The following is a 25,441-nucleotide window of genomic DNA, read 5'->3' as shown; positions in this document are numbered from 1 at the left end:
AGCGAGTACCTAGGGCGTGATAAGTGTGGGGTAAAATGTTAGTTAGCTAGTAGTTTAATTGCCAGTTTACAGCCAGGAAAGACAGGGTGAGGAAGGACCCCAGAGGTGCTAACTCTGAGAGCCCGCTCTGGATTCTGGCGCGTCCCAGAAGTCTTTCCGTTTCACCACCGCTCACAATCCTGCCGAGAATCCTCTCGAGGGGGAATGTGGTGGGGGGGGGGGGTTGTAGTGTGTTTGCTTGTTTATTTGTTTTAAGACGGGATTGACTCCACTCGCACATCTTTTTCTCCTGGGGGGCGGTGGGGAGGGGGTGGATGCAGAGTGAAAATGCAGAAGAGAAGGAGCGATGATGGGTAAACTCTCAGAGAGACAGGGAGAGATGGCAACCCGGCACAGGTGCAGGGTCCGCAACCTGGGTCTCGAGAGGCCCACGAAAGGAAGCGAGGATGGTGTTCACATCTTGATCTTGTTTGGAATCAGAAGCGAAAGTGTCCAGGAAGAAGTTGATTTTTCCTCTGCTCTCTTGTTGGCCGGGACATAGCCAATGTTCTTGAAGGGATTAAAAACATAATACCCCGTCCCTCCTACCCTTTCCTTCTTCCTCGATCTTCTCCTTTCCCCCCTCCTCTCCCCTACCACCCCCAGCCCTGCTTCCTCTTCTCTCCCTCCCCCTGCTGGTTTGCTGGTTACTTCCCCCTTCCCTTCTCTCCCGGCTATAGCGGGGTCCCAGCTGTCTGCGAGGGCGAGGGATACACCAAGATTGGCTGCGGATCAGCCAGAGAACGAAGGCAGTCTCTCTCTCTCTCTCTCTGTTGCACACAACACACACACACACACACACACACACACACACACGCAAACACTCAAAACTCGGACTGGCCGCACCGCGGCTGCTCCAATCCTTGCAAAAGGCGAGCGAGCGCCCTCAGGACCGCGGCGCTCAACCCCGCTCAGTCTCTGCGCCCGACGCGGCGCTAGTCCCCGTGCCCAGCGCGGCAACTTCGGCCGGGTGTTCCCGAAAATAAAGCGGGGAGGGAGGGTACAGACAGATCCGAAAACACCCCGGCCACACACGCCACGACTTCAGCTCTTTCTTGGGGTCCGAGTGGAGACTGCGCCGGCAGCGCCCTGCGCTCGTGAGGTCCGCGCCGCTGCCGGGGAAGAGCCCACCTGCCGGTCCGCGATCGACCGGCGCAAAAAGTGGGGCTGGTCGCTGTCCTGCTCAGGCAGCGTCCGGGCTCCGGGCGCCCTCGCCCAGCCCGTTGGGAGTTCAACCTTCCTGTCTGCCGCCGGCCCCGCGCGCCGCAGAGGGGCCCCCCAGGACGCAGCAGCGGACGCGGACCTCGCTATGGCTGGGGCGCGCAGACTGCTCCGTCTGTGGCTGGGCTGCTTGTGCGTGAGCCTGGCGCACGGGCAGAGACTCAAGCAGCATTTCCCGGAGCTCCGCGAGCCTGTGCCAGGCGACCGCACGGCAGGTGGCGGCCCAGACCCCCTCCCGCAGCCGCTCGACCAGGTGTCAGAGCACATGCTGCGGCTCTACGACAGGTACAGCGGCGGCGGCAGAGCCGAGGCGGCGCGGACACCGGGGTCCTCGGAGCGGGGCTCGCCGCCTCGGCTCCCCCAGCCCCTGCGCGAGGGCAACACGGTTCGCAGCTTTCGAGCAGCAGGTGAGTGCCCGAGGCGCCCCCTTTCCGCGGTCCCGCCCCAGGTGTCTCCCGGGACCCCCACGGCTTCCTCGTCTGCCCTGTGTTACCTAGAGACCTTCCCTCGCCCTCCAGCTGCCCTCCGAGGCCCTCGGTCCTGTCACACCCCGCATTCCGCCTGTGAGTCAGCCCAATGGTAGAGTCCGAATTGAGAGGGAGAAGTGGAGAGAAGGGCGCCGAACCCTGGAGGGGGTCGGCTGGAGGAAGTGCGTGAAAGAAGGGAAGGGGCTGCCCCCGCCGCCCACAGGGTCCTCCTGCCCTGGGTGTCTGCAGCTTCTCTGGGGTACCTTGTGCTGATGTTTCTTAAGTCGGTCAGCGGAAATTCCCTTGGACTGGGCTTTAGCCGTGTTTACCTAGAGGCAGATGTCATTTTATGCCAACCCCGGGGGCACCAGAGAGAAAAGTCACACCTGAACTAGATGCCTTCCCTCGGGCTTTTAGACAGTCGCTTCTGCAGACCTTGCACCTCCTCTTAACTCGCGTCCTCTGTGTTACTATATTTGACACTGTCTACTTGATAGTCCCTTGGTGGCAAACACACAAACTAAACCAGGTGCTTGCGTGTTTTGATTATTTAAAACCCATCTGGGCAAATAGGGGCTGTACCACCCACCTTGGGAGGAGCTGGGAGGGAGGAGAGCAGCCGTGGATGTAAACACCTCTTGGAATCCGCCGATGAAAATCTGCTCATCCCGTTTTTCAACACACAGATCACTGCGGACTGAAATTCATGGCTTAACAAGGTTTCTCCTGGCCCCTGCGGTGAAGCGAATAACTTATGCTAACAGCCTGCCTCCCTTGTGCTAACAGCTTGAGGGAAAGTTTCCTGGACACTAACACGCTTTATGTGCTTTGAGGATGCACCAGGCTTTTTTGTTCACTACATTCACGATAAAGGGACCTGTCTTCAGTGAACCGCTGAAAAATAGCCAAGAACTTCAAGTAAGGGGGCCATGCCTCATGCCCTATCAATTCTGTCAGAATCACTAGAAAGAAATCTCCCAAAGCTTTGATATGTAGGACTCCTGGAAAAGAGGAACACGAAAGCATCCATCAAGGAAAGCCCTAGGTTGACACTGTAAATACACTCTAGAGCTCATAGGCATGATGACATTTACAATAAACGTGAATTATGCTTTCTAATGCAGAAGTCTTCAGCTATAGTCTGAGCTGAACCAGATTTCACTTTCTTCTTAAAACCACGAGCATGATCTATAAGGAGTTGGCCTTTGCTACGGAAACAGAAACCTGCTCTGGTTCATCCACAGTGTGTCAGCCACTTGAGAAGGCTGTTCTGACAGCTGACCACACCAGTGAATGCCCTGTTTACTTTAGTGCAACTCCAAGGGCAGCGCTCAATGAAGAAGTAGTGTGGGAGAAACAAGGGTAGTTGGGTGGGCAAGGCAGGTGGCAATAATGAAGATACTTGAATCATTCTTATCTCGATATTCATTTTCTTGGCACTATTCCTAGGGAGTAGCTGAGGTACCCAAAAGGTGAATAGTATTTTTGGTATCAGCAAATTTCATTTTAGTATGAATCACGAAGTTTGGAAGTAGCATGTGAGTTTGTTTCATTCACACCTATTGTATAGTGTGTTTGTATGTTTGTTTTAGACTGAGGGAACCATGAGTGGGAGATGGATAAGGATTTGAATAACTCAGGCCCCATTTACTTTTTTGGGTCCAACTCACTCCATGCATTATAATTTCAGAGTGTCCCTTATCAGCCTCTCTGTACTCTTATACCATCAAATGATAAACTCTGATACAGAGGCCAGAAGTTCCCTTGAAATGATGAATTGCAGCTTGAAGCATATATACAAGGCTGCGTGCCCTGATAAGAAAAGTAATTCCTTTAACATCCTAGAGACTGTCTTAATGACTTATTCATCAACTGTAGACACTGGTTTTTGTGGAAGCTCAAGTGTCCTGTTACTACCTTGGAGACTCCTGGAGAGACTGTTCGCCTTGGACCCCTTCCAAGAGTGTTTAGTTACTAACACACTAGAAGGACCTTATTATGAGGCAGTTCTGGCTTTAATAAGGCAGGGCTCCAGGAAGGTGCTAAGGTTTTCATGTGTGTCTCTCTCCTTTGTCCATAACAGCATTTTTGTAACATCCTTCATCTTGTGACATATGTTCTGATGCAGGCAAAAGATGCTGTCTGCATTAATATATTAGATATGTTTTTTCTAGTCCGTAGTGCTTAAGTTTCCCAACGTATGGGCTTCTCCGTACCAAGGATGTTACAGGTTTTAATGGGAGGTCAGGTGTGTGCTGTATCTATGAAGTGGCTGCTGTTCTGGCAGACTTTCCCAGTGCTTATTCAGGCTGAGTTATAGCCTTAGAGCCCTATTTGCTCCTTGGAACATACCTGATTAAAATTATTTATTGTTCTAAACCTAGAATATCTTTGGTTGAAATTTAGCTGCTGTGGTCTCCCTCTGATTACTTTCTACTTAAACCATTACTTGATGGTGGGTGGCATTCATCCTAAATACACTTTCTGCTAACCCTTTTCTCCTCCCTCAGTGGTGTGCAGTTGGTGTGCCAAAACCGTAAGTTTGGAGAACTCATAAGTCTTTCTGTGATGTGTAAGGGTTTACATAAAGATACGTTTTATCTTTCCCTTTGTAAAAGGTAATTTGCAAAATTATCGATGACAGAGAAGTTCGGCTTTAGAAAAACACACCGTCTTAAAGGAAGACAAGAGGGATATGAAATCAGCTTTTATCTTAATCTTAGCTTAAGTTGTCCTTGGCTTCTATGTAATAAAAGAAGAGTGTTTTACATGAGGTTTTCTCCTGGCTTGATCCTTTAAGATACATACTTTGTGTTCATTAGTTTCTCATCATTTCCATAGTCACTTAATCTTATTTTTCTTAATCATAAATTTAACCTCTTTAGGGAAAGCAATTAAAGCACAGATGTTCTTATTAGGAAACTATCATTATTTTAATTTATGACATGTAACTACAAAAATGGTTGCATTTCAGTGGATTTATGTCACCTTTAAAAAAAAAAAATCACACAGACTTCATAGACAAAAAGAAAAGAAAATTGAGGAAAGTCAGACCCAAAAAGGAATATTTTCCTTCAGTGAGAAGGGGGAGAGTCTTTCCTACTGTAACCAAAAGTCTTTAAAAATGAAGAACTATAAAGTGACATGTTTCTGAAGTGCAAGTCTAAAATGTAAGGCTTTAGAAAAGATATAATTAAGGGCTAAACAATCATTCCAATAGGAGCCAGTCCTGTAAAATGCATGGGCCAGTGGGAAAGCATCATTTTTGATGGATTTGATGGCAAGGGGATGTCATAACTTCATTAAAACACAGTTACCTTGAAATTTCTGGCACCTAGAAACTAGGCTTGAAATTAAAGCGTACTTAGATTATCTGATGTTTTTATTCCAAGAACAATAGTACATCTGGAGAAGGGGAGCTGGATGTGCAGCTGCTGTGAATTACACACTACTTTGAATACATGATAGCCCTTAATGAAGTTTTTATTGTAATAGGCAAGACAGCTTTACAATCTCTGACATTTAAAAATCCATAATACCATGAATTCTTGATTATCTATGCTAATGGAAAAGAGAAAGAGAATGTATTACATAGAAAATAATTTAAATTTAGCTTTTTAGTATAGTTTAGACATACTCAAAGAGACCAAGAGACCACGAGGGTCAATGAAAAACATCCCCTAAGCAGATAATTCACTCAGGAAATATTTGTACATTAAAAATATATACATAATTAAGAATATATTAAAAGGGTTACAGGCATTTTATCTAAGCAGTGGAAATTTGTAAGCACTTGATTGACCCAGTTCAGATTTTTCTAAAAATTAAATAGAGATGTGAATGTCAAACCTGCTCTTAAGCATTTTGGAATTATACAATTTTGTATTTGGAAGAGGCTTTAAAGAAAGCAAGTCCAACCCCTTACTTAAATGGAAGAAGAAATGGGCATCATGATGTATTTGCCAGACAGTTTTTCAGACATACTGAGCTCATCTCAAAACCTACGATTTCTAATCATCTTATTTTCTAGGAGAAGATTTTTTAAAAGAGGGTCTTTAAAAGATGTTAACAGGTGTTACATAAATTTGCATTCCATGGTCAAATAAGTTTGGGAAAAATGATCAGTTTGCTCTGGGACCTTTCAGGTCCTTTAAATGTTAGTGGACCCTCTTAAGAGTGGATCACTTTCTCCCCAAGAGAGCATTTTAGAGAATTATGGTTCTAAGATATCTATTTGGGGAAACATTGGTTCAGAGCCTTCCTAATTCCTCAAGAAAGAAGATATGCAAAATTCAACTGAATATTATGACTGAAAACTGTCTCGTTTCTCATTTGTTTATTCAGGATGTTTACTTACATTGTTAGTTTTTGGACTTGAGTCCAGTTGGCATTGTACAGTTGGCCCTCCACATCCCTGGTTACCAGGGATCCAACTACAGATTGAAAATATTTGAGGGGAAAAATTTCAGAAATTTCCCAAAGGCAAAACTTGATTTTGCTGAATTATAAGTACTCTAGAGATGGTTTAAAGTGTACGGGAGGATGTGGTAGGTTATATGCAGATACTATGCCGTTTTATATAAGGGACTTAAACATCTGCGGCTTTTGGTATCTGCAGGGGTCCTGCAACCAGTTCCCTGCGAATACCAAGGGCCGACTCTACCATCTTCCTGATTAAATATCTTAAACTTCTCTGAATGTAATTTTAGAGTTTCTGTCATTAAATTTTATTTTGCCTGTTTCCCTATGAATTCTGCTTCATTGTTTTCTTCTATAGGATTAATATTTATTATTTTACATCTAATCTGGTATTATTCTTTTAAAAGAAAAGCTACTTTATTTGTGGAAAAATTCACTAGAGATCATGCACATCACTTCTTTAATGTTTTACCACAATTAATCCTTGGTTATAGACACCTCTCAAATCTCTTATATAATCCCAATTTGTTTGCTGTATTTATTAGATATAATAAAGCTCATACCTATCAAAAAGCCTAGTGAAAATTATTGAGCAACTTTGCATATACTTTGTATTTGCTATTCAGGATTTTTGTGCTACGTCAGAAATTTTCTCCTAAAATTTTAATGGTTTTCTCATATATCCAATGTGTATACCCTAGTAATCAGTATCTTAATAACTTTATTTCAGTGGTATGGTGGAAAGAAGTTTGGCATCACAAATAGTCTCTATTTGAACTTTCCTACGCCAAGTTTCAATTCAGAGTGAATTTTTAGGATTATGTTATGAACACATGAAAATAGAATTTTGTAATGGAAACACTGACATAGTATTAATCAAGTGACACAAGTATACCAGGATAATATCTACTTTGGACCATAGTAAACCATGGCAGTATGACCGAAGAGCCCTCATCTATGGAATATATTTTAAAATCCATAAAATTGCTAGTCTATGCATATGTTAGTAGTGGCTGTGTCCTAGAATATTTTCAGGGATGATATTATTAAAGGCACGAATGTCTCTTTATTCATCTGAAACATCAGCATGTAAGTCATAAAGCCAATTGACCATGGTGTTTTATTGACTCCTTCAATGATCTACCTTCCTTTACGACCCATCGTTTCTTGGCAATAGAACCACAGTAAATGCAGTGCCTTGATTTTATTTGGGCACACTGTAAGTAAAAGTGTTTGGACAAACTGATCCTACTGTATTACCAACTTCAGTATGTTCTTCTTCCTTTACTGAGTGAGTAAATATTAAATATTCCTATTAAATATTATAGTAAGTGTTAAATATTCCTTTTATAAAATAATTGCATCCAATAGCTTTAGAAATGAAAGCTTCTTTGCCCAGTCCTCTGATTTTACAATTAAAACTATTGAGGCCCAACATGATCCTCTTTGCTTTTCCTTCAAAGAAAATTTTAATTTAATTGCATGGAATTAATCTAAAGACTGTTTGAATTGAGTATAATTGCTGCACTTAGGCATGGGTTAAGATAAATGGTTTTCAAGAAGAGAATAAATTCCTAGAGTTTCAGTTTTTCTATTTCCTGAGGCTAAGCATTAAGAGATCTAAATGCTAATCTTGGCTGAATTGCTAATTAATAAAGTTATCTAACATTGCTAGGCCTAGTTTTGACATCTATCAAATGGCTTAAGTCACACTTACTGTGCTAGTCTCACAGAAAGATGGTGCAACTTAATTGAAAAAAATTGAGTGTGAAAATGCATTAAAAGTTTAGAAGCCCTATATAAATGAGGTATTCTTAATATTTGGAGATATTGTTTCTCTCTAGCTTCCCACCAAACCTTAAACCTACGTAAAACATTAATAATTGCAATTGTTTGTAGCACAAAGGATATATCTGGGTAGCAATGTAAATATGAAGCGGTAGTAGTCCTCTTGTAATACAGTCTATGCTATGCCAAACCTACATTCAAGAAATTACTGTTTCTGTCCTGACCTTGGTGGCTGCATGCAGCAGAGTTGCACCTCTTTATAGTGATTTCTTGAAGTTTGTTTTTCTCAAAATATGGTCCCTGGATTGGTAGTAGCAACATCACCTGGGAATTGTTAGAAATTCTCCAGCCCACCCAAACCATCGGAATCATACTCTGAGTGTGGGGCACACAAATCTCTGTTTTCACAGGCCATCAAGGTGATTCTGATGCATGTTTGAGACACTCTGTTCTAAGCTCACGTCTCTGGAGTTTTGAGTATCTTATAATCAGCGTCTGAAATCTAGGATTGATTAACATTCTAGTTCTGGTCTCATCCGGCCCTTTTAGTGGGCCTTTCCCCCAGACAAATGGTTTATTAATTTATGTAAGGGTAACTTTCTTTCACTTTGGAAGGTGTATTAATGTCTTTATGACAGTTTTACCCTGGGGAGGAGTTCAAAAGTAAGTTGATAAAGACGTCTTACCCTTCTTTCACAGCTGCAGAGAGTTTGGGGCCTGAGTCGCAGGGGCCAAGTCTCTGGAGGGCAAAGAGCATAGCTCATGTCATGCTTGTATTCTGAAGGCCTGGCATAGTTTGCCACACAGTAGGCACTCAGTAAATATTTCAGTTGACCTGAATTAGATGTTCAGAGGACTAGATAAGAAAACATAGTAGAAAAGCTATTTGCTAGGCAAAGGATCCTTTAAAAAGAAACTTGCCATGAAAGAATTTCCCACGAGGCACTTTACCACATATACGTTGAACGGCAAAACTATTCTATTTTATAGACCACTGTTCTTGTAATGCTTCTTTTCTGATGAACTGAAACTCCATACAGTATTTATCCCCAAGAAGGCCTTGTGCTGACTTGAAAGTTTTTTCACTTGAAAGCTTTTTCACTTTAGTGTGAAGTAGGAAACACTTTAGAACCTGGTAAGTTTATACCGTTGCTCATTCAACAAATTTGACAAGTATTTTTCAGGATCAGTGCTCCAGACTGTGCAAAGAACTAGGAGTTCAAAACTTTATCTGGACGTGGGTCTACCCTCCAAGAGCTCACAGTCTAGGAATGCCCTTGGGTGGAGGCGAAGAGCAGATAAACTGAACCGTGAACATTTTGCTGTTCTAGAAAAACATACATTATACCATCTTTGGCCATGTTTTACTTTGGACATAGAGAATGGTTGTTTTGAGATCCCATAAAAGTCAGTCATTTGACTGTAACCCTGCAAGAAAAACCACATTCTGACTTTGTGTTCTATTTACAATCTCTCCATCTCACCTTTGCCCGGAAACGGAAGGTGGCATAGAGGAACTGCAGCCTTGACTCCATAATCTACAGCAAATATTCAGCCAGTGACCGTGGGCATATATGGCCCTGTCCTAGGCACCCCTGCATTTCTAGCAGCTGTGCTTTGTTTGGAGAAAGAGGTGGAAAAAAAGAGTTGTTCTTAGTTACATATTTTCTGTATGACTAAAATGTTTTCCCTGCTTCCTGGGGATTTAACAAATCATCAAGATTTCATTTAGTCTATTTGTTTTAAAATCAGACTTTACATAGAAAGCTTTCCATTGTATATTCTATTTCCCTTTGAAAACGTTCTGTGTGGGCCAGCACGAAGGTGACCTTCCACTCACCACTCCCTGGGCACTGCCTTGGCTGCTCCTTGAGAGGAACTGAACTGTCGCAATAGTACAGCTGGTCCCAAGTCACAGTTTCCTTGCTGAGCCCTTGGTTTCATGAGGTGCAGGTGCTTTCTTTTCAGATGAAAACAGAAATAGATCTTCTACCTTTATCTAATAACCAAACTCCTTAAAAAGTCCATATAGGTAGTACAAGACCTGGGTTCCTCTCCAAAATCAATGCTCACCAGCTGGCTGGCTTTTATGGTCCTTCATTTTTACATTTCTACAATGAATAGGTTGGACTAACTCTGTTGATTCACAAAAGAAGCATTTATTGAGCACCGCTTAAGAGTTAAGCCCCATGCTTGGGACTGAAGAGTCTGATGTAATTACTACAGAGCCTTGTCTTTAAGGAATCTATGGTCTTAGGAAGGAATAACAATATAATGAAAATAGTAATAGAGGAGGGGTCTGAACCGAAGGAGTGGGTTGTCGTGACAAGCTTGCCTCTGCTTTGCCTTAAAAATAGAATCCGGATAATAATCAAGGAGAACTACGTTGGGTGAAAGCATTTCAGGGAGAAGTGGCAGCAGCTGCAAAGTCCTAACAGATGTGCAAAGGAAAGTATGGCTTGTTCCAAAACTCACCTGACTTCTAAACCCCTTTCCAATTCACAGGTATTATGACTCTAGAAAATTCAGAATAAGATTATCATGCCAATGGCATGATAATCTAACTAGACCGCAGTAGACGCATTCTCAGCAAGGAAAATCCAAGTTTGTGCTAGTGCCAGCAAACAGTAAGAAAACAGCACCACCTATTGGTAGTTATATTTTGGCATCAAAAACATTTCCTTAGGAAGAGCTGGATATATAGCCTGTTGTAGTTCTTTGCAAGGGATCTGAGAGGTTACCTAGTTCACTTTTCACACCTTCCCTACCATAAAGAGATCCTCCTGTAATAGTCTTGAATTATGACCATCTCTCTTCTGTCTGCCTGGTCCCACAGGGGTCTCACCCTCAGGCTAGACACTTAGAAAGTCATTACTTACGTTGACCTTGATTCTGGTTCCATTCAGCTATCACCTTTAGACTTAATTCTCATCTTTGACACTGACAAGAAAAAACCTGATCTCTCTGCAGCCCCTCAAATATTTGCAAACAATTCTCATGTCACCGATTAACCTTTTTTTTTTTTTCTTCTTCCAGAGCACGTATTCTCTATTTAACTCAAATTTGTAAGAAATAACTTTAAGACCAACATCTTGGTTACTTTCCTAGTTGCTCTCTTTTATATCAATAAACTAGTTAAAATGAGGGCACCCAGAATTAAGCATGCAACTCTAGATAGAATTGGATTGGCGTGGCACAGTAACGTTCTCTAATACCTGAAGACTACCAAGAGCCTAAAAATACATAAACTATTGTTTTGTAACCTGATAACATCTGCCATTGCTTTTTAATATTATTATTATACGTTTGTTCTTATTAACCAGAAAGTATACCTCCGTTTCCGGATTCATCGATTCCAAATAAGTAAGTATCGGAATATTTCAGAAGAATAGAAAAAGTGAACACGAAAGCATTTTCCATTCACTGATATTTCAACATAGATATCTTCTTCACAGATAAGTCTGCTACTCATGGGGAAGAGAGAGAAGGCTACTGCGAAACTCCTGTTGTTAAGTATACGAGAAGATACTTTTTTGAAAAGTTAATTTAATATAAAATCTAAAAAAGCATGAGAGTAATTGAATAGATATTATTACCACATATTTCAACTTGCAGGGAGGTATTTATCTTATCTTATATACTCTACTGCACTCATCTACTCAACTCCATGCAGCTCTCTAACTCCTCTTTTTGTCCGTTTATAAAGACTAAGTATTTGTTGACTTGCTTTAGGGAAAAGAGCATTGACTTGCACGGAAATGAAATGTTTAAAGTCAGGGAAGGCAAAAATAAAGTATGGGTTAAAGAAATCAAGGAATGTTTTGTGGAACTGTTGAGACTTCTAGCTCATTGTTTTAAAAGACGTAGGGAGGAGGGAGATCTAGGGCAGGCAGAGGTAATGCGTCTCCTCATCTGGGTGGAAATAGCAAAGGCATCGAGTGCTACGTATCATACAACACCTTTAGTTAGGAGCTAAATGTGAATTGGCCATTCCTTTTCTGAATTTCAGCAGCTTAGGTGTCCGTGAGGACTTCGAATAACCACGTTAATCTGGGATATTTTTGTAAGTTTCCATTAAACATTGGAAATATTGCTCATGCAAAATCTTCCAGATGTCCCACACTGCTTGTGGCTAGAATGTGCTGCTTTTATCTCCTCCCCAACACTCCCTTTTCCTTTCATTTTTTTTTTTAATTGAAGTATAGTTGATTTACAATGCCGTGTTAGTCTCAGGTATACAGCAAAGTGATTCAGTTATACATATATATATATTCTTTTTCAGATTCTTTTACCTTATAGGTTATTGCAAAATATTGAGTGTAGTTCCCTGTACAGTAGTTCCTTGTTGGTTATCTATTTTATATATAGTAGTGTGTATCTGTTAATCCCAACCTCCTAATTTATCCCTCCCCACCTTCCCCTTTGGTAACCATAAGCTTGTTTTCTATGTCTGTGGGTCTATTGCTATTTTGTATATAAGCGCATTTATATCTTTTTTTTTAAATTCCAAATATAAGCGATATCATATGATATTTGTCTTTCTCTCCTCATTCTTAAAAGTCTGGTTAAAGGTTGCATCTTCCCCATATGTCCCTCTTCCCCATACATGGGGAAAGTTCATTGCTCCCTCCTTTGTGGTCCAAAAGCATAGTTAATACCTTTGACTTTGACGGAAAGTAGCATCATCACGGTGTAGCTACCTGCATATTAATCTTTTCCCCTTGTCCTGGTGTGGACAGCAGTGGCCACTGGGCAGCCCTGGGACCCAGCCAAGGGTCCAGCACCTAATAGGTATTCAATTCATATTTATTAAAGTAAAACATTTGTTTTGCTTTAGTTCCTGTTCTTTGTTGGTTGTAGTGGTTGTATATGTGTAATACACAAATAACACAATTGAAGCTATGTGTATAATTGCTTTGCCATAAAGCACTGTTGCTCAACTGCCCATTTAACTCTATTTTAGAGCAGTCTGTTGGTCTTAGACTTTTGATTGCAGATTGAACTGATTAGCTACAGCTGGAGGGAAAATTTTAAAGTATTCACCAAAATTATCTTAATATAATATGTCCTTAATAAAGGAAGGTGTGTTGCATTCCAAGAAAATAATCTTTTGCTCAACTTACATTTTGGTTTGCATATTCATGTTTAGCAAATTCCTAATTCTTCACCACCTTTGAAAAACAATGCCTTTTTTCTTTCCTTTTGGGCTATATGACCACAAAAATGGTGGTCATTCCACTGTCCAAGAGAAATTTACTTTGAACCACAGATGTGAGCCACATATGTAATTTAAAAATTTTGGTAGCCACATTAAAAAATATGAGAAGCGAAAGGAGGAATTAATTTCAATAATATATTCCATTTTAAATGTTCTGCGCCCACACCAACAAGCAATTCTTGAACACCAGCAGGGGGTCTGAGAATTCAACTGAATTCTCCCACCATCTACCCGAAGACAGCATCAAATTCCCTAGGTAAAGGGCTCAGTCCCACAAGACTGTCCTCCACTTCAGATGCCAGCCCCGAACTCAGGTTGTTTCCTGTGCCTCTGACCAAACTAGCTACAGATTGGAGTTTCCCACAGCCTCCTCCTTGGGTTTGGTTAATTTGCCAGAGTGGCTCACAGAACTCAGGAAACCCATTTACTCACTAGCTTACCAGTTTAGCATAAAAAGATATAACTCAGGAACAGCCAGATAAAAGAGATGCAGAGGGCAAGGTAGGGGAAAGGGCTTGGAGATTCCATGCCCTCTCTAGGCATTCCACTCTCCCCAATCTCCGTTTGTTCACCAACCCAGAAGCTCTCCAAACCTTGTTTTTTAAAATTTTTATGGAGGCTTTGTTACCAAGTCCAAGTTTGCTCTGCTCGCCACAGGACAGGACAAAAAATTGGAGACGAGGTGTTGAGTCAAGGAATACGACTTTATTTGCAAAGGACAAGAAGATGGCAGACTAGTGTCTCCGAAAAACCATCTTATCAGGGTTTGGATGCCAGTTTCTTTTATAGCACAGAGAGGGAGAGGAGATGAGGAAGTAAAGTAAAAAGGCCATAAGTTTTGCGAATATCCCCTGGAATGGCCAGCCTCGGGGAGGGGATGTGTTCATTTCTTCTTTCTTGCAGCCATCCACAGGTGGACAGAGTCCGTATGTTTCCCTGAACAAAGGCACTTTGGTTTAACATTCAGGCAGAGGAACAGGGTTCCCCAAGGCAGGCCATTATGTACAGACAGTATCCTTTTAGTGAACAAAAGCAGCAGCGGAAGGCAAAGGTTAAAGTAAAAGAAACAGATCCAATATGTTGTCAGACTTGGCTCTTCCCTGTTACAGCTTCATTATGTAGCCATGGCTGATTAAATCATTGGCCATTGGTGATTAATTCAACCCTCAGCCCCTCTCCCCACCCCAGAGGTGGGGATTAGAGCTGAAAGTGCAAATCCCCAATCACAGGGTTGGTTCCCAGGCAGCCAGACCCCATTCTTAGGTGACCTCCAAAAGTCACCTCATTAACATAACAAAGGACACCTTATGGCTCTCATCACTTAGGAAATTCCTAGAGTTTTCGGAGTTCTAGACCAGAAACGGAGACGAAGACCAAATATGTATTTCTTATTATAAAACACAGTATCACAACATTTAACCCAGTGTATCCAAATATTATGATTTCATCACGTAATCAATATAAAATATATTAATGTGATATTTTATACTAAGGCTTCGAAATACAGTGTGTATTTTACACTTACGGCACATCTCAATTCAAACTTAAGTGACTAGTTGCTATCCTAGTGGACATTGCAGGTCTAGTTAGCTAACATTCATTGGGTTTTTTCCTAAGGGCTATGTGCATTACCTGCATTCTTTCAATTAATTCTCACAACAACTCTGCCGTTGATACTATTGGGTTCATTTTACAGGTGAGCAAACTGAGACTCGAAGAGTTTAGGTAATTTGCCTGAGTACAGCTATTGGGTGTGGTGGAGCTGAGGCTGGGCCATAGGGTTTTGACTTCAAACGAAGGCACTGAATTAAAATTAAAGCCATCAGAAGAGGCAATATGGCGAGTTCTGTGACATTTATGAGACGATATTGAAGATTAGACACAAGGCGGAGGCTCGTTAACAGCAGGGCACAAGGTGTCTGGAAACGTGTGTGAAAGAAGGAAATAGTTTGAAGCAAAATGTAGGGAAAGGAGTAGGATTGGTTTCCCCAATAAGACACGACCACCCACATCCCTCGGAGTTCATTTCTTCCCTGCCACTGTGTTCGTTTGGCAACCACCTGATTGCCACATACTTAGAACAGAGTGACTTCTCTTCCTTCCATTTAAAACTTCCATCTGGGTAAAAGTACACGCTCTTTGAATGCATGAATTAAAAGTATGAATTAAAGCTAGAGTCTGAACAAGTCTGATGCCATGGCTTTGTTATAAAGGTCTGTAAAATATTATCCTGGTGTCATGGATTATACAAACATTCACAAATGGCAGTTTACTCCTTTTCCCTCACACTATGTTAGAAATGAGTAAAATATGTTTCCCACTGCACTTCCCTTATACATGGGGACTCAATGAACTCATTTTAAGTTTCCAGATCTTTATAAAAATGTTTTTACTAAAATATGTTTTTGATCAAGAGCATAATTTCACGATTGCGTGTATGTTTCTGAAACAAATATGTATATGAAACAAGTGTATGGAGGAGGACCCAGGCTCTGGTGACCGATCCCAGGACAGGGGATTCTTGAGCCTAAGCTCAGCCTTACCATTAGCTCATTCGATGATCTCAAGAACAGGAACCAATTTCTGCCCTTACTAATCAATCGTCCATTCTGTTACTCTCTCTCATTTCTGCATCTGAAGACTTGGATGTACAAATTGCTCAGTTTCAATAATTTTGTTGCACTCTATAGAAGCAATTCAACTCTTATGTTCATGTAATGTCATAAACTTTAGACAAGCTCCACAACAGCACTAATTCTTCATGACACTTTCTAATGTGTGACTCATGTTTTCAGATGTTATCTGAAGATGGAGCTGTATGGTCTTGCTTACCCACCCTCATCCTGCACCCTTAACTTTGTGAGGAAGATAGAAGAAGGGGTAATCCCTGTATTACAGTTAACACCAGCACTAATAACAATAATAATTTGTACTTAAGAAACACTTACTGGACCCCCTGAACTGATTTACACACATCTCATTTAATTCTGATGACAGGAGTATTATTCCATTTAATGAATGAGAACACTAGTTACATAGTTAATAAGCGGCTGAGCCAGGAATTGAATCAAAGTGAATGTACTTCCACTAATGCTTGTAACCAATAGGCTAGACGCTGCTTCAGATAAGATGCTATCATGGCACTGTGCCAAAATTACAGGCATAGTTCTTGGCAGTCTCATAATTAAAAGCCAGAACTCTCAGCTCTCATACCACTAAGTTTACAAGTGTGTTTCAGTAAAGGAAAGAGAAAATTAGTAAAAATGGCTGATCCTTGCTTTCATCTTCATCCAGTTTATAAAATTACTCCTTTTGTTTAATTGTGGTGAAAATTACATAATTTAAGCATAGCTATTTTTAAGTGAACAACTCAGGGGCATTTGGTACCTTCACAGTGTTGTGCAACCACCAGGTTTATCTAGTTCCAAAATATTTCTATAATCCCAAAGTAAAACCCCCTACCCATTAAGCAATTTCTCCACATCCAGTCCCTGGTAAACACTAGTCTGCATTCTGTCTCTATGGCTTTACCTGTTCTGGATATTTCACGTAAATAGAATCGTACAACATGGGACATTTTGTGTCTGACTTCTTTCATTTAGCACAATGTTTTCAATTGTGGTTAGTCCACATTGTAGTATTATCAATCCCTCATTCCTTTTTATGGCTGAATAATGTTCCATTATATGACTATACCACATTTATTTATCCATTCACCCATTGATGGACATTGAGTTGTTTCTACCTTTTGGCTATTGTGAAGAGTAGCGCTGCTATAAACATGCATGTACGTGTACTTGTTTGAACACCTGTTTTCAATTCCTTTGGGTTTATACCTGGGGTAGAATTGTGGGGTCATGTGATATTTCTATGTTTAACTTTGAGGAATTGTCAAACTGTTTTCCACAGCAGCTGAACCATTTTACATTATAGCCAGCAATGTAAAAGTGTTCCAATTTCTCCACATCCTCACTAACACTTGTTATCTTGTTTTTCTTATTATAGCCAACCTAGTATATGTCAAATGGTACCTCATTTTGGTTTTGATTTACATTTTTCTGATGACTAATGATGTTGAGTATCTTTTCATGTGCTTGTTGGCTATTTGTATATCTTCTTTGGAGAAATGTCTATTTGATTCCTTTGCTCATTTTTTATTGGTCTGTTTGTCTTTTTGTTTTGAGTTGTAAGGGTTATTTTTATATTCTGGGTCCTAGATTTTATCATATATATGATTTGAAAATATTTTCTCCATTTTATAGGTTGTACAGACTTTCTTGATAATGTCTTTTGATGCACATAATTTTAAGTTTTGATGAAGTCCAGTTTACCTATTTTATGGATTTATCTACTTTTTTGATTTATATGTTATTTTCTTTTCTTACTTGCACTTTGGGTGTCATATATAAAAATCCACTGTCAAATCCAAAGCCATGAAGATTTTACCCCTATGTTTTCTTCTAAGAATTTTATAATTTTAGTACTTATATTTAGGTCATTCGTTCATTTTGAATTAATTTTTGTATATGATGTGAGGTAGGGGTCACGTTTACTCCTGTTTACTTTCTTTTTTTTTTTTTTTCTTCCTAGGGACCCTTGAAAATGAGAAACTGCATATTTTTAACCTGACTTCTCTAACCAAGTCTGAAAACATTTTATCTGCCACACTGTATTTCTATATTGGAGAGCTAATAAATATCAGCCTGAGTTGTCCTGTGTCCCAAGGATGCTCACGTCATACCCAAAGGAAACACAGTCAGATTGAGCTCTCTACATGGATCCTCAAATCCACCGGAAACCAAAGTCAACTCCTGGGTCATCTTTCAGTAGATGGAGCGAAACTTCATCGAGATTTTGTTTCCTGGTTGTCTAAAGACATCACTCAACTTTTGAGGAAAGCCAAAGAAAATGAGGAGTTCCTCATAGGATTAAACATTACTTCCAAAGGACACCAGCTGCCGAAGAAGATAACACCCTTTCCTGAGCCTTATATCTTGGTGTATGCCAATGATATTGCAATTTCTGAGCCCGAGAGTGTGGTATCAAGCTTGCAAGGACACCGGAATTTCCCCACTGGAGCTGTGCCCAAACTGGATAGCCATATCAGGGCTGCCCTTTCTACTGAACGGAGGAAGAAGCGCTCTACTGGGGTCCTGCTACCTCTGCAGAACAATGAGCTTCCTGGGGCAGAATATCAGTATAAGGAGGATGGGGTATGGGAGGAGAGAAAACCTTACAAGACTCTTCAGACTCAGCCCCCTGAAAAGAGTAAGAACAAAAAGAAACAGAGAAAGGGACCTCACCAGAAGAGCCAGACACTCCAGTTTGATGAACAGACCCTGAAGAAGGCGAGAAGAAAGCAATGGATTGAACCTCGCAATTGTGCCAGGCGGTACCTTAAAGTGGACTTTGCAGATATTGGCTGGAGTGAATGGATTATCTCCCCCAAGTCCTTTGATGCCTATTATTGCTCCGGAGCATGCCAGTTCCCCATGCCAAAGGTAGCCATTGTTCTTTGTCCTGTCCTTCCTATTTCCACAGAGTAGAAAGGCACAAGTTGAGTGTGTGTTTTCATTTACAAAATCCATCTGGACCTTTATTCTTGCATTCTGAAGTGTAATAGGTAACGTGGTTATGCTTGGTTTTTCTTTAATGGTTGTTAAAGTAATACGAAGTCAATATTGGTATGAAGAAGGATATGAGAAAAAAATGTATGTGTAAAGCATGTTTTTTGCATTGTTTCCAAACACAGTGCATATTCAGCTACCTGGTCACATGTGAATCTGTGCCGGTCCACAACAAGCAAGCGCCAAGTGGTAGAAGGCTGATCTTTGAGGGGGTATTCAGGGAAAGAGTGAATGTCATGAGAGCAAAAGGAAGGACTAATTGGACTGATGCCCTGATTCAGAACATTTTTGATAGTCTCTTGTGAGATGAATTGTCATGGGGCTTAGCACCAGGGTTGGGCTGGGAAAACTTGCCTCATGAAATCCACCAGATGCTTATATCATTTGCTTCTCTGATAAATATCAAAACAGGAGTCAGAATAGAGAACGATGACTCTGTAGACTTCTAAGACGCATTTCATCCGGTCAGAGCTTACCTGTGCCTCTTCCAAAATCGATGGACTGAACTTCCTCCTATCAGTACTCAGAATCCTGACAGATATATTCTCAGAAGCCTTCCCAACCCCACCTCCATCTTGCACAGCAAGTCCCAGTGACTGTTCTCTTTGAATTTAGAGTTAATAAAACATATTTGTACCCCTTTGCCTTCCGTTAAGCTTATTGCTGCACTTTCATTCTTAGCTTGTTAACAATTTGAATTATACAATGAAAAGTGTTCCTAGAAATAGAATTCAGAGGAAGAATAAGTTTTTTTTTTGTTTCGTTTTGTTTTTGTTTGTTTGTTTGTTGCAAAACTTGAAGTGAATCAACTTCTGCTATTGTATGTTGATGGAGGAAAAAACCCCTTTGCCTCAAAAAGTGACCAACTTCTGCCTACAGACCTTTAAAGCAGCTTGTTCATGTTACAGGCCTGTGATCATTGGGATGCTAAGGGCAACACACCCATAAAGCAAAGGGCCGACTGAACAAGACCAGGTCAGCCTCAGGGCCAGGACCTTGACTGAAATCCCATTTTCCTGTTACAATGTCTCAGGAGGATGAGCTTTCTACATTTTCTAGACCTTGTGAATTCCATGTTTTGTCAACGCAAACACAAAGTAAGCATTATATACATTTATAATGACATAAACTGCCTTATCTTGTCTAAATATTTATAAAGGACATTTTACTGATCAAACGAAACTTGGTCGAACTGGGATAGCATTTAAAACACACAACAAAGATGCCAAATATAACAGGCAGTGATGAATCTCTATTTTACAGTGTGGCTTGCTTTGTGGCATTGAGGCAGAAATGGATTCAAACTGTCTCTAAACCTGGGATGACTGATTTTAAGTGGGTCTCTGAGTCTTCCAAATAATTCCTCTCACTCTCATAAACTGTGGTTTCTTCTAGGTAGCCTGGGGAAGGAGTTTCCCTCTTTCCTCTTGACTCCAGATTTTAAGACCCAGGGAGCCATGATAACGTGGAGATACTTAGTCAGTTAGCTTACCTGGCCTGGTCTCCGCAATTACCCCAATTTACCTCTCCCATTTCCTGTTGGCTCCGCTTGCTTTTCCTGTTCAAAAACCTTGCTTCCATAGATCTTCATCATGGCTCTCAGTGATCTAAAGAATAATAATTCAAAAACTTATGAGCGTTAGTTAAGAATAGAAGAGATAAGTTTAAGGAAAGGAGTGTGGTAGTGCAACAGAATGATTAAATGTGTATGCTCGATCATAGCTGGGTTTCTTTTTTTTTTTTTTTTAATTTTTTTTAAACTTTTTTTTTTAAAGGAATGCCTTTATTTTTATTTTTTATTTATTTATTTATTTATTTTTGGCTGTGTTGGGTCTTCGTTTCTGTGCGAGTGCTTTCTCTAGTTGCAGCAAGTGGGGGCCACTCCTCATCGCGGCGCACGGGCCTCTCACTATCGCGGCCTCTCTTGTTGCGGAGCACAGGCTCCAGATGCGCAGGCTCAGTAGTTGTGGCTCATGGGCCTAGTTGCTCCGCGGCATGTGGGATCTTCCCAGACCAGGGCTCGAACCCGTGTCCCCTGCATTGGCAGGCGGATTCTCAACCACTGCGCCACCAGGGAAGCCCCATAGCTGGGTTCCTTAACCTTAAGATGGCTGCAATTTGCCTCAGGATCTTGTTAATCTGTAGGTTCTGATGCAGTGGTTCTGAGGCTCGAGCCTAATATTCTATGTATCTCACAAGCCCTTGGATGTTGCTGGTGCTACTGGTTCACACATCGTACTTTGAGTCGTCAAATCCTTTTGCCTTAAATCTTGGTTCCACCTCTTACCAGCTTTGTGTTTTTTGTATTTTTTTTGCTGGGGTGGGAGGAGTTACTCAAACTTTCTGTATGTTAGTTTTCTCATCTTTGAAACAGTTACCGCAGTAAATAAAAATATCATAGTATCTACATGATGAAAACAGTGGGAAAATGAGATCATAGATCACCTTGTGCTTAGTAGGCATTCAATAAATTTTTGCCATTGACATGATTATTAATGGCAATTGTTTATTATTATTGCTGTATTAATGGCCAATGGACTGAGGAGAATAGAAAATCAAATGTAGGGGACTGAAGAAAAACCACTTAGGAAAAGAGGTCAAAAGAATAAAAGATGTAAGACAAGAAAAAGTTTTGTATATGTTTCTTACCCCCTTTTTTTTTTTAATTCATTCATTCATTTATTTATTTATGGCTGTGTTGGGTCTTCGTTTCTATGTGAGGGCTTTCTCTAGTTGCGGCAAGCAGGGGCCACTCTTCATCGCGGTGCACGGGCCTCTCACTATCGCAGCCTCTCTTGTTGCAGAGCACAGACTCCAGACGCGCAGGCTCAGTAATTGTGGCTCATGGGCCCAGTTGCTCCGCGGCATGTGGGATCTTCCCAGACCAGGGCTTGAGCCCGTGTCCCCTGCATTGGCAGGCAGATTCTCAACCACCGCGCCACCAGGGAAGCCCCCTGTTACCCCTTTTTAAACATCACAAAACTTCAAACTGGATTCTCCCTTCGGTCCAATAGTCCATAACCTCTTTGGAGGGTAACAGAATCAGGAGGGCATTGGTTGCAGCACTGAACTCATGATAATATTTGTCACAACTTGAGATGGCATCAGAACTATAGGGAGACGTAACAGGGATAAGGGTGTTTTCTCTCTGAGTTGGAGATTTCCTTCTGCCAAGTTTAGAGTAGAAGTTTGGCTGTGATGTGGAGTTCTCAGTCTCTCATCACCTTGTGTGGATCTGCTTTTCAGGCTTTTTAGTGGTTCCCTTTAAGTGTTCCAGGCTTTGTGTCTTTCAAATGGTACAGTCACCTAAAGGATGGGAAGCGTGAAGCAGTGTGAAGCTGTGACGTCAGGGGTAACTAATCAGTGTTGCTGTTATCAGCGGTGTCCAGCATGGTAAGCAGAGTAAACTATTTCAATAAAAGTATAGTCTGAGCAACAGAGGAAAACAATGTCTCTGACCAGATCAGTACAAACACATGTGGAATAAGTGAGGTGCCAAAGAACTTTCAGACTGTAGATATACATTTTGCCCCAGAGAAAATTTCTCCCAGGCCAGACTCCTCTGCTGGCCCTCCTTCCTTCTGGCCTCCTGAGTGAGGGCCTGCTCTCTAGAGCGGGTTCTTTGTCTGCAAAAGTTGACAACCTGTCTGTAATTCAGAACAGCTGTGTTCTGCCTTTCCCAAATTCCAGGCTTTGCCCTTTCACTGATTCCAATTAGATAGTTTCTGGGCTATCACACCCATGTGGGCTGGATTGGAAGAGTGTAGAGCGAAACCCCATGGCCTGAGTCAGGAATGAAGGCTTGGAGCTGATGACATACTCTCCCCTGCTAATGCATTTGTAATCAAATTCAACTCGAGGACATCATCCACAGCTTGGCAGGTGCGGGCCTGACCACTGCAGATTTCATTCACAGACACGGCAGCTTGAATTTTTCTGATTTCTAGCCCCTACAGCCAATCTGTCCTCCCAGGGAGAGAGACCCCTGGCATTCTGCCATGAGATGAGAAATACCCATGTAGCTTTAGCCAAGCCGTAGGCGTTTTGCCTCCCCTCACCACCATAAAAGAGATGGAAAACAGAGATTTCAGATGAGAATGATTGAGCCATTGTTGCTGACAGAGGTCCAAGGGAACCAGCAAGGATCGGAGGAGTGAAGGACTTTTTGCATGGAATGGTGCAAAGGCTGGGAACAGCAAAGACGCAGAATTAGGGAGCAAAGAAGCTAAACACTTTGAACCAGGCATCCTATATAAAGAAGAAATTCACATGGATGAGGTCAAAATGATGCGCCCTCAATGAATTTCCTGAGGTTTCCAGTTCCAATCTCTGATCATGAAGACGAACTCTAAAAATCCTAAATCTTGATGTACCGAGCTACCTAAGCAAAAAATTTAAAAAATGACCTAAACAGATGTCGATGTCATGTTTCACCTTCAATAAAAAGGGAGGCTGGGGAGAAAAACAACACAGGTTTGCATTTGTCATCGCTAGGTTTCTTAAGTTACGTAAAGAGGGTCCTGAGAAATGTAATCGGAGCTCAAAAACAAACAAAAATGATAAACTGGCAAATGCTCCACACTAGCAAATGACCGCATGGATCTTTTGTGCATGAAATAATTATTCCTGGTCATGGCAGCTTGATCAGAGACCTTCACAGTGAGAAAAAAGGGGACAACTCCCTCGAAAACAGAGAGGTTACTGATAAGACACACCAGCAGGGAATCAAGGGCTTGCACCTGGATTCCAGTGAGCCCACCAGAGACAGCTCAAAGTTCCTGAATCTATCATTTGTGAGTTAGAGCTTTAACAACAACAACAAAAAAAATGACAGGAATTTTCCTAGGGAACAGCCATGAATATTTTCCATATCTGCGCCAGGTCATTTGCTCAGAACCTTTTATTTTTGTTGATGGGAATTATTTCCACAGAAATAGGTACAATGGAGGGTATGTTATTATTTATAAGTATTTCATCCATTTGGCAAGTATTAATTCAGTGCCTAGAGAGCCAGCTCTGCTTCAGGACTAGCCGTGCACAGCAGGATTTATGGATCAAGTCCTCGTCTACTTAAATAGATCTACTTTATATGAAAATTAAATAGTATAGGAGTCAGTAAAACATTAACAATAACAGAATATTGTCATAAAATCTATGGTTTTAAAAAAATCCTTTGGAGCATTATCATATGCTGTTTGGATGATGGAATCTTAAAAATAAATTAGTAGAGAAAAGTGTAGCTGCAAAAGTTTTCTTTAGAAATCACCAATACTAATGAAATAGCAAACAGTGGCCATTGAGCCCTGTTGTACAATATGGATTGCAGTTTGTCAATTACACAGATAGTATTGATGCCACAGGGCACATGATATGCAAAATAGAGCAACATAGACTTCTTATCCTTAAGGGGAGAGAATACCTTTCTTTGCAATGCTACTTAATTGTAAGTTAACTACTCTTCTTAACACACTTAAAATCTCTAGGAAGAAAGAGTAAATAAGGCAGCTGGCCATCATCGAGACTAATTTTAAAATAATTTGTGCCTGTTAGCAATAATGTTGAAATCTAATGTATGGATAATTTTTTTTCACTAAGATTGAAAGATGAAATGAGACAAATCAGATTTGCCCTTTTTCTGCCCCCCTTCCCCCAATCCTATTTTTTTTTTACACTGTGCCAGCTTTCTATATTATTTGCTTCTTCCTTGGCTTGTATATACTCTTAACCTTTTAACTTGTTCCAGTTTCCCATACTGGGAGTTTTAGGTGTGTAAAATGAGAATACCAATTAATTCACTGGGGGCAGAGGTGCCTCTGAAACATGGCTCAAAATCTTGACATTAGAAAACCAGAGTTTTGGCCTAAATCCCACTCCTGAATTGACACATGATCTCTGGCAAGTTACCAAATTCCTGTTTTTAAATTTGTTTGAAACAAAACTGGTTTCATCTGCTTAAAAGAGACATTGGGGAGAACTAATGTTGAAAATTGTGGCACCGCTCATGAAGACGTTCTTACCACTCTGGCAATACCTAAGCATTCTGGGCTTGGGCAAGTGACCAGTCTTCAATGCTTAGCAGAGCTGGATGATACTCTCTAGATAAAACCACACGTCTCCCGTGGATGTTAATGATCCCATTTGGCATTTCTGGGGAACAGCTTTTACCCAGGTTTCTTTGGTCAAACTTCTGACAGCTATGGGATAACCTCAGGCCCTCTAGATTATTCCCTGAGGATGTGCCCGAGACTTAGAAGGCGCTACAACCTTTAAGTCTGAACCCACTGAGCAACAGTGACCCCCAGTGGCCAATTGTGTAATCACCATCAATTCATCCTGGTGGTAATCATTAACTAAATCAATGCCTCTCGACACGCCGGTGTTATTTTTAAAACAAAGTATAAATTTCACTATAGCAATGGCAAAAATATCTATGTTAAATAGGTTCTTGTTAAGGGTTCTTTATGATTAGCGTAGGATCAAGATCAAATTGTTTCCGTTGCAATCCTGTTATCCAAAACAACCTAGGGTGTATTAATCCTCTGGGGAGTAAGTCATTTTTAATTAAACGATTCTTGCATTAAAAACTGGATTAAAATCCTCAATCTACATGTCTACATGACTTTAGACATGTCGTTTAAGCTTTCTGAGTCTATGTCTCTACC

The 25,441-nt window shown here is 41.1% G+C and overlaps 1 protein-coding gene across 1 annotated transcript in view; it reads left to right on the top strand.

Moving 5' to 3' along the window:
- Positions 1-593: 593 nt before the first annotated feature.
- Positions 594-25,441, top strand: part of BMP3 (bone morphogenetic protein 3) — a 29,041-nt gene continuing 4,193 nt past the window's right edge. Inside the window, exons 1-2 of the mRNA XM_082464049.1 lie at positions 594-1,667; positions 17,743-18,653. Of these exons, the coding sequence (XP_082320175.1) occupies positions 1,349-1,667; positions 17,743-18,653 (1,230 nt within the window). The 5' untranslated portion in view covers positions 594-1,348. The remainder of the gene's footprint in view (positions 1,668-17,742; positions 18,654-25,441) is intronic.

The sequence above is a fragment of the Balaenoptera physalus genome, assembly GCF_965194825.1.
Source record: "Balaenoptera physalus genome assembly, chromosome: 5".
Taxonomy (NCBI): Eukaryota; Metazoa; Chordata; class Mammalia; order Artiodactyla; family Balaenopteridae; genus Balaenoptera; species Balaenoptera physalus.
This window is presented reverse-complemented; position numbering and strand designations above follow the sequence as displayed.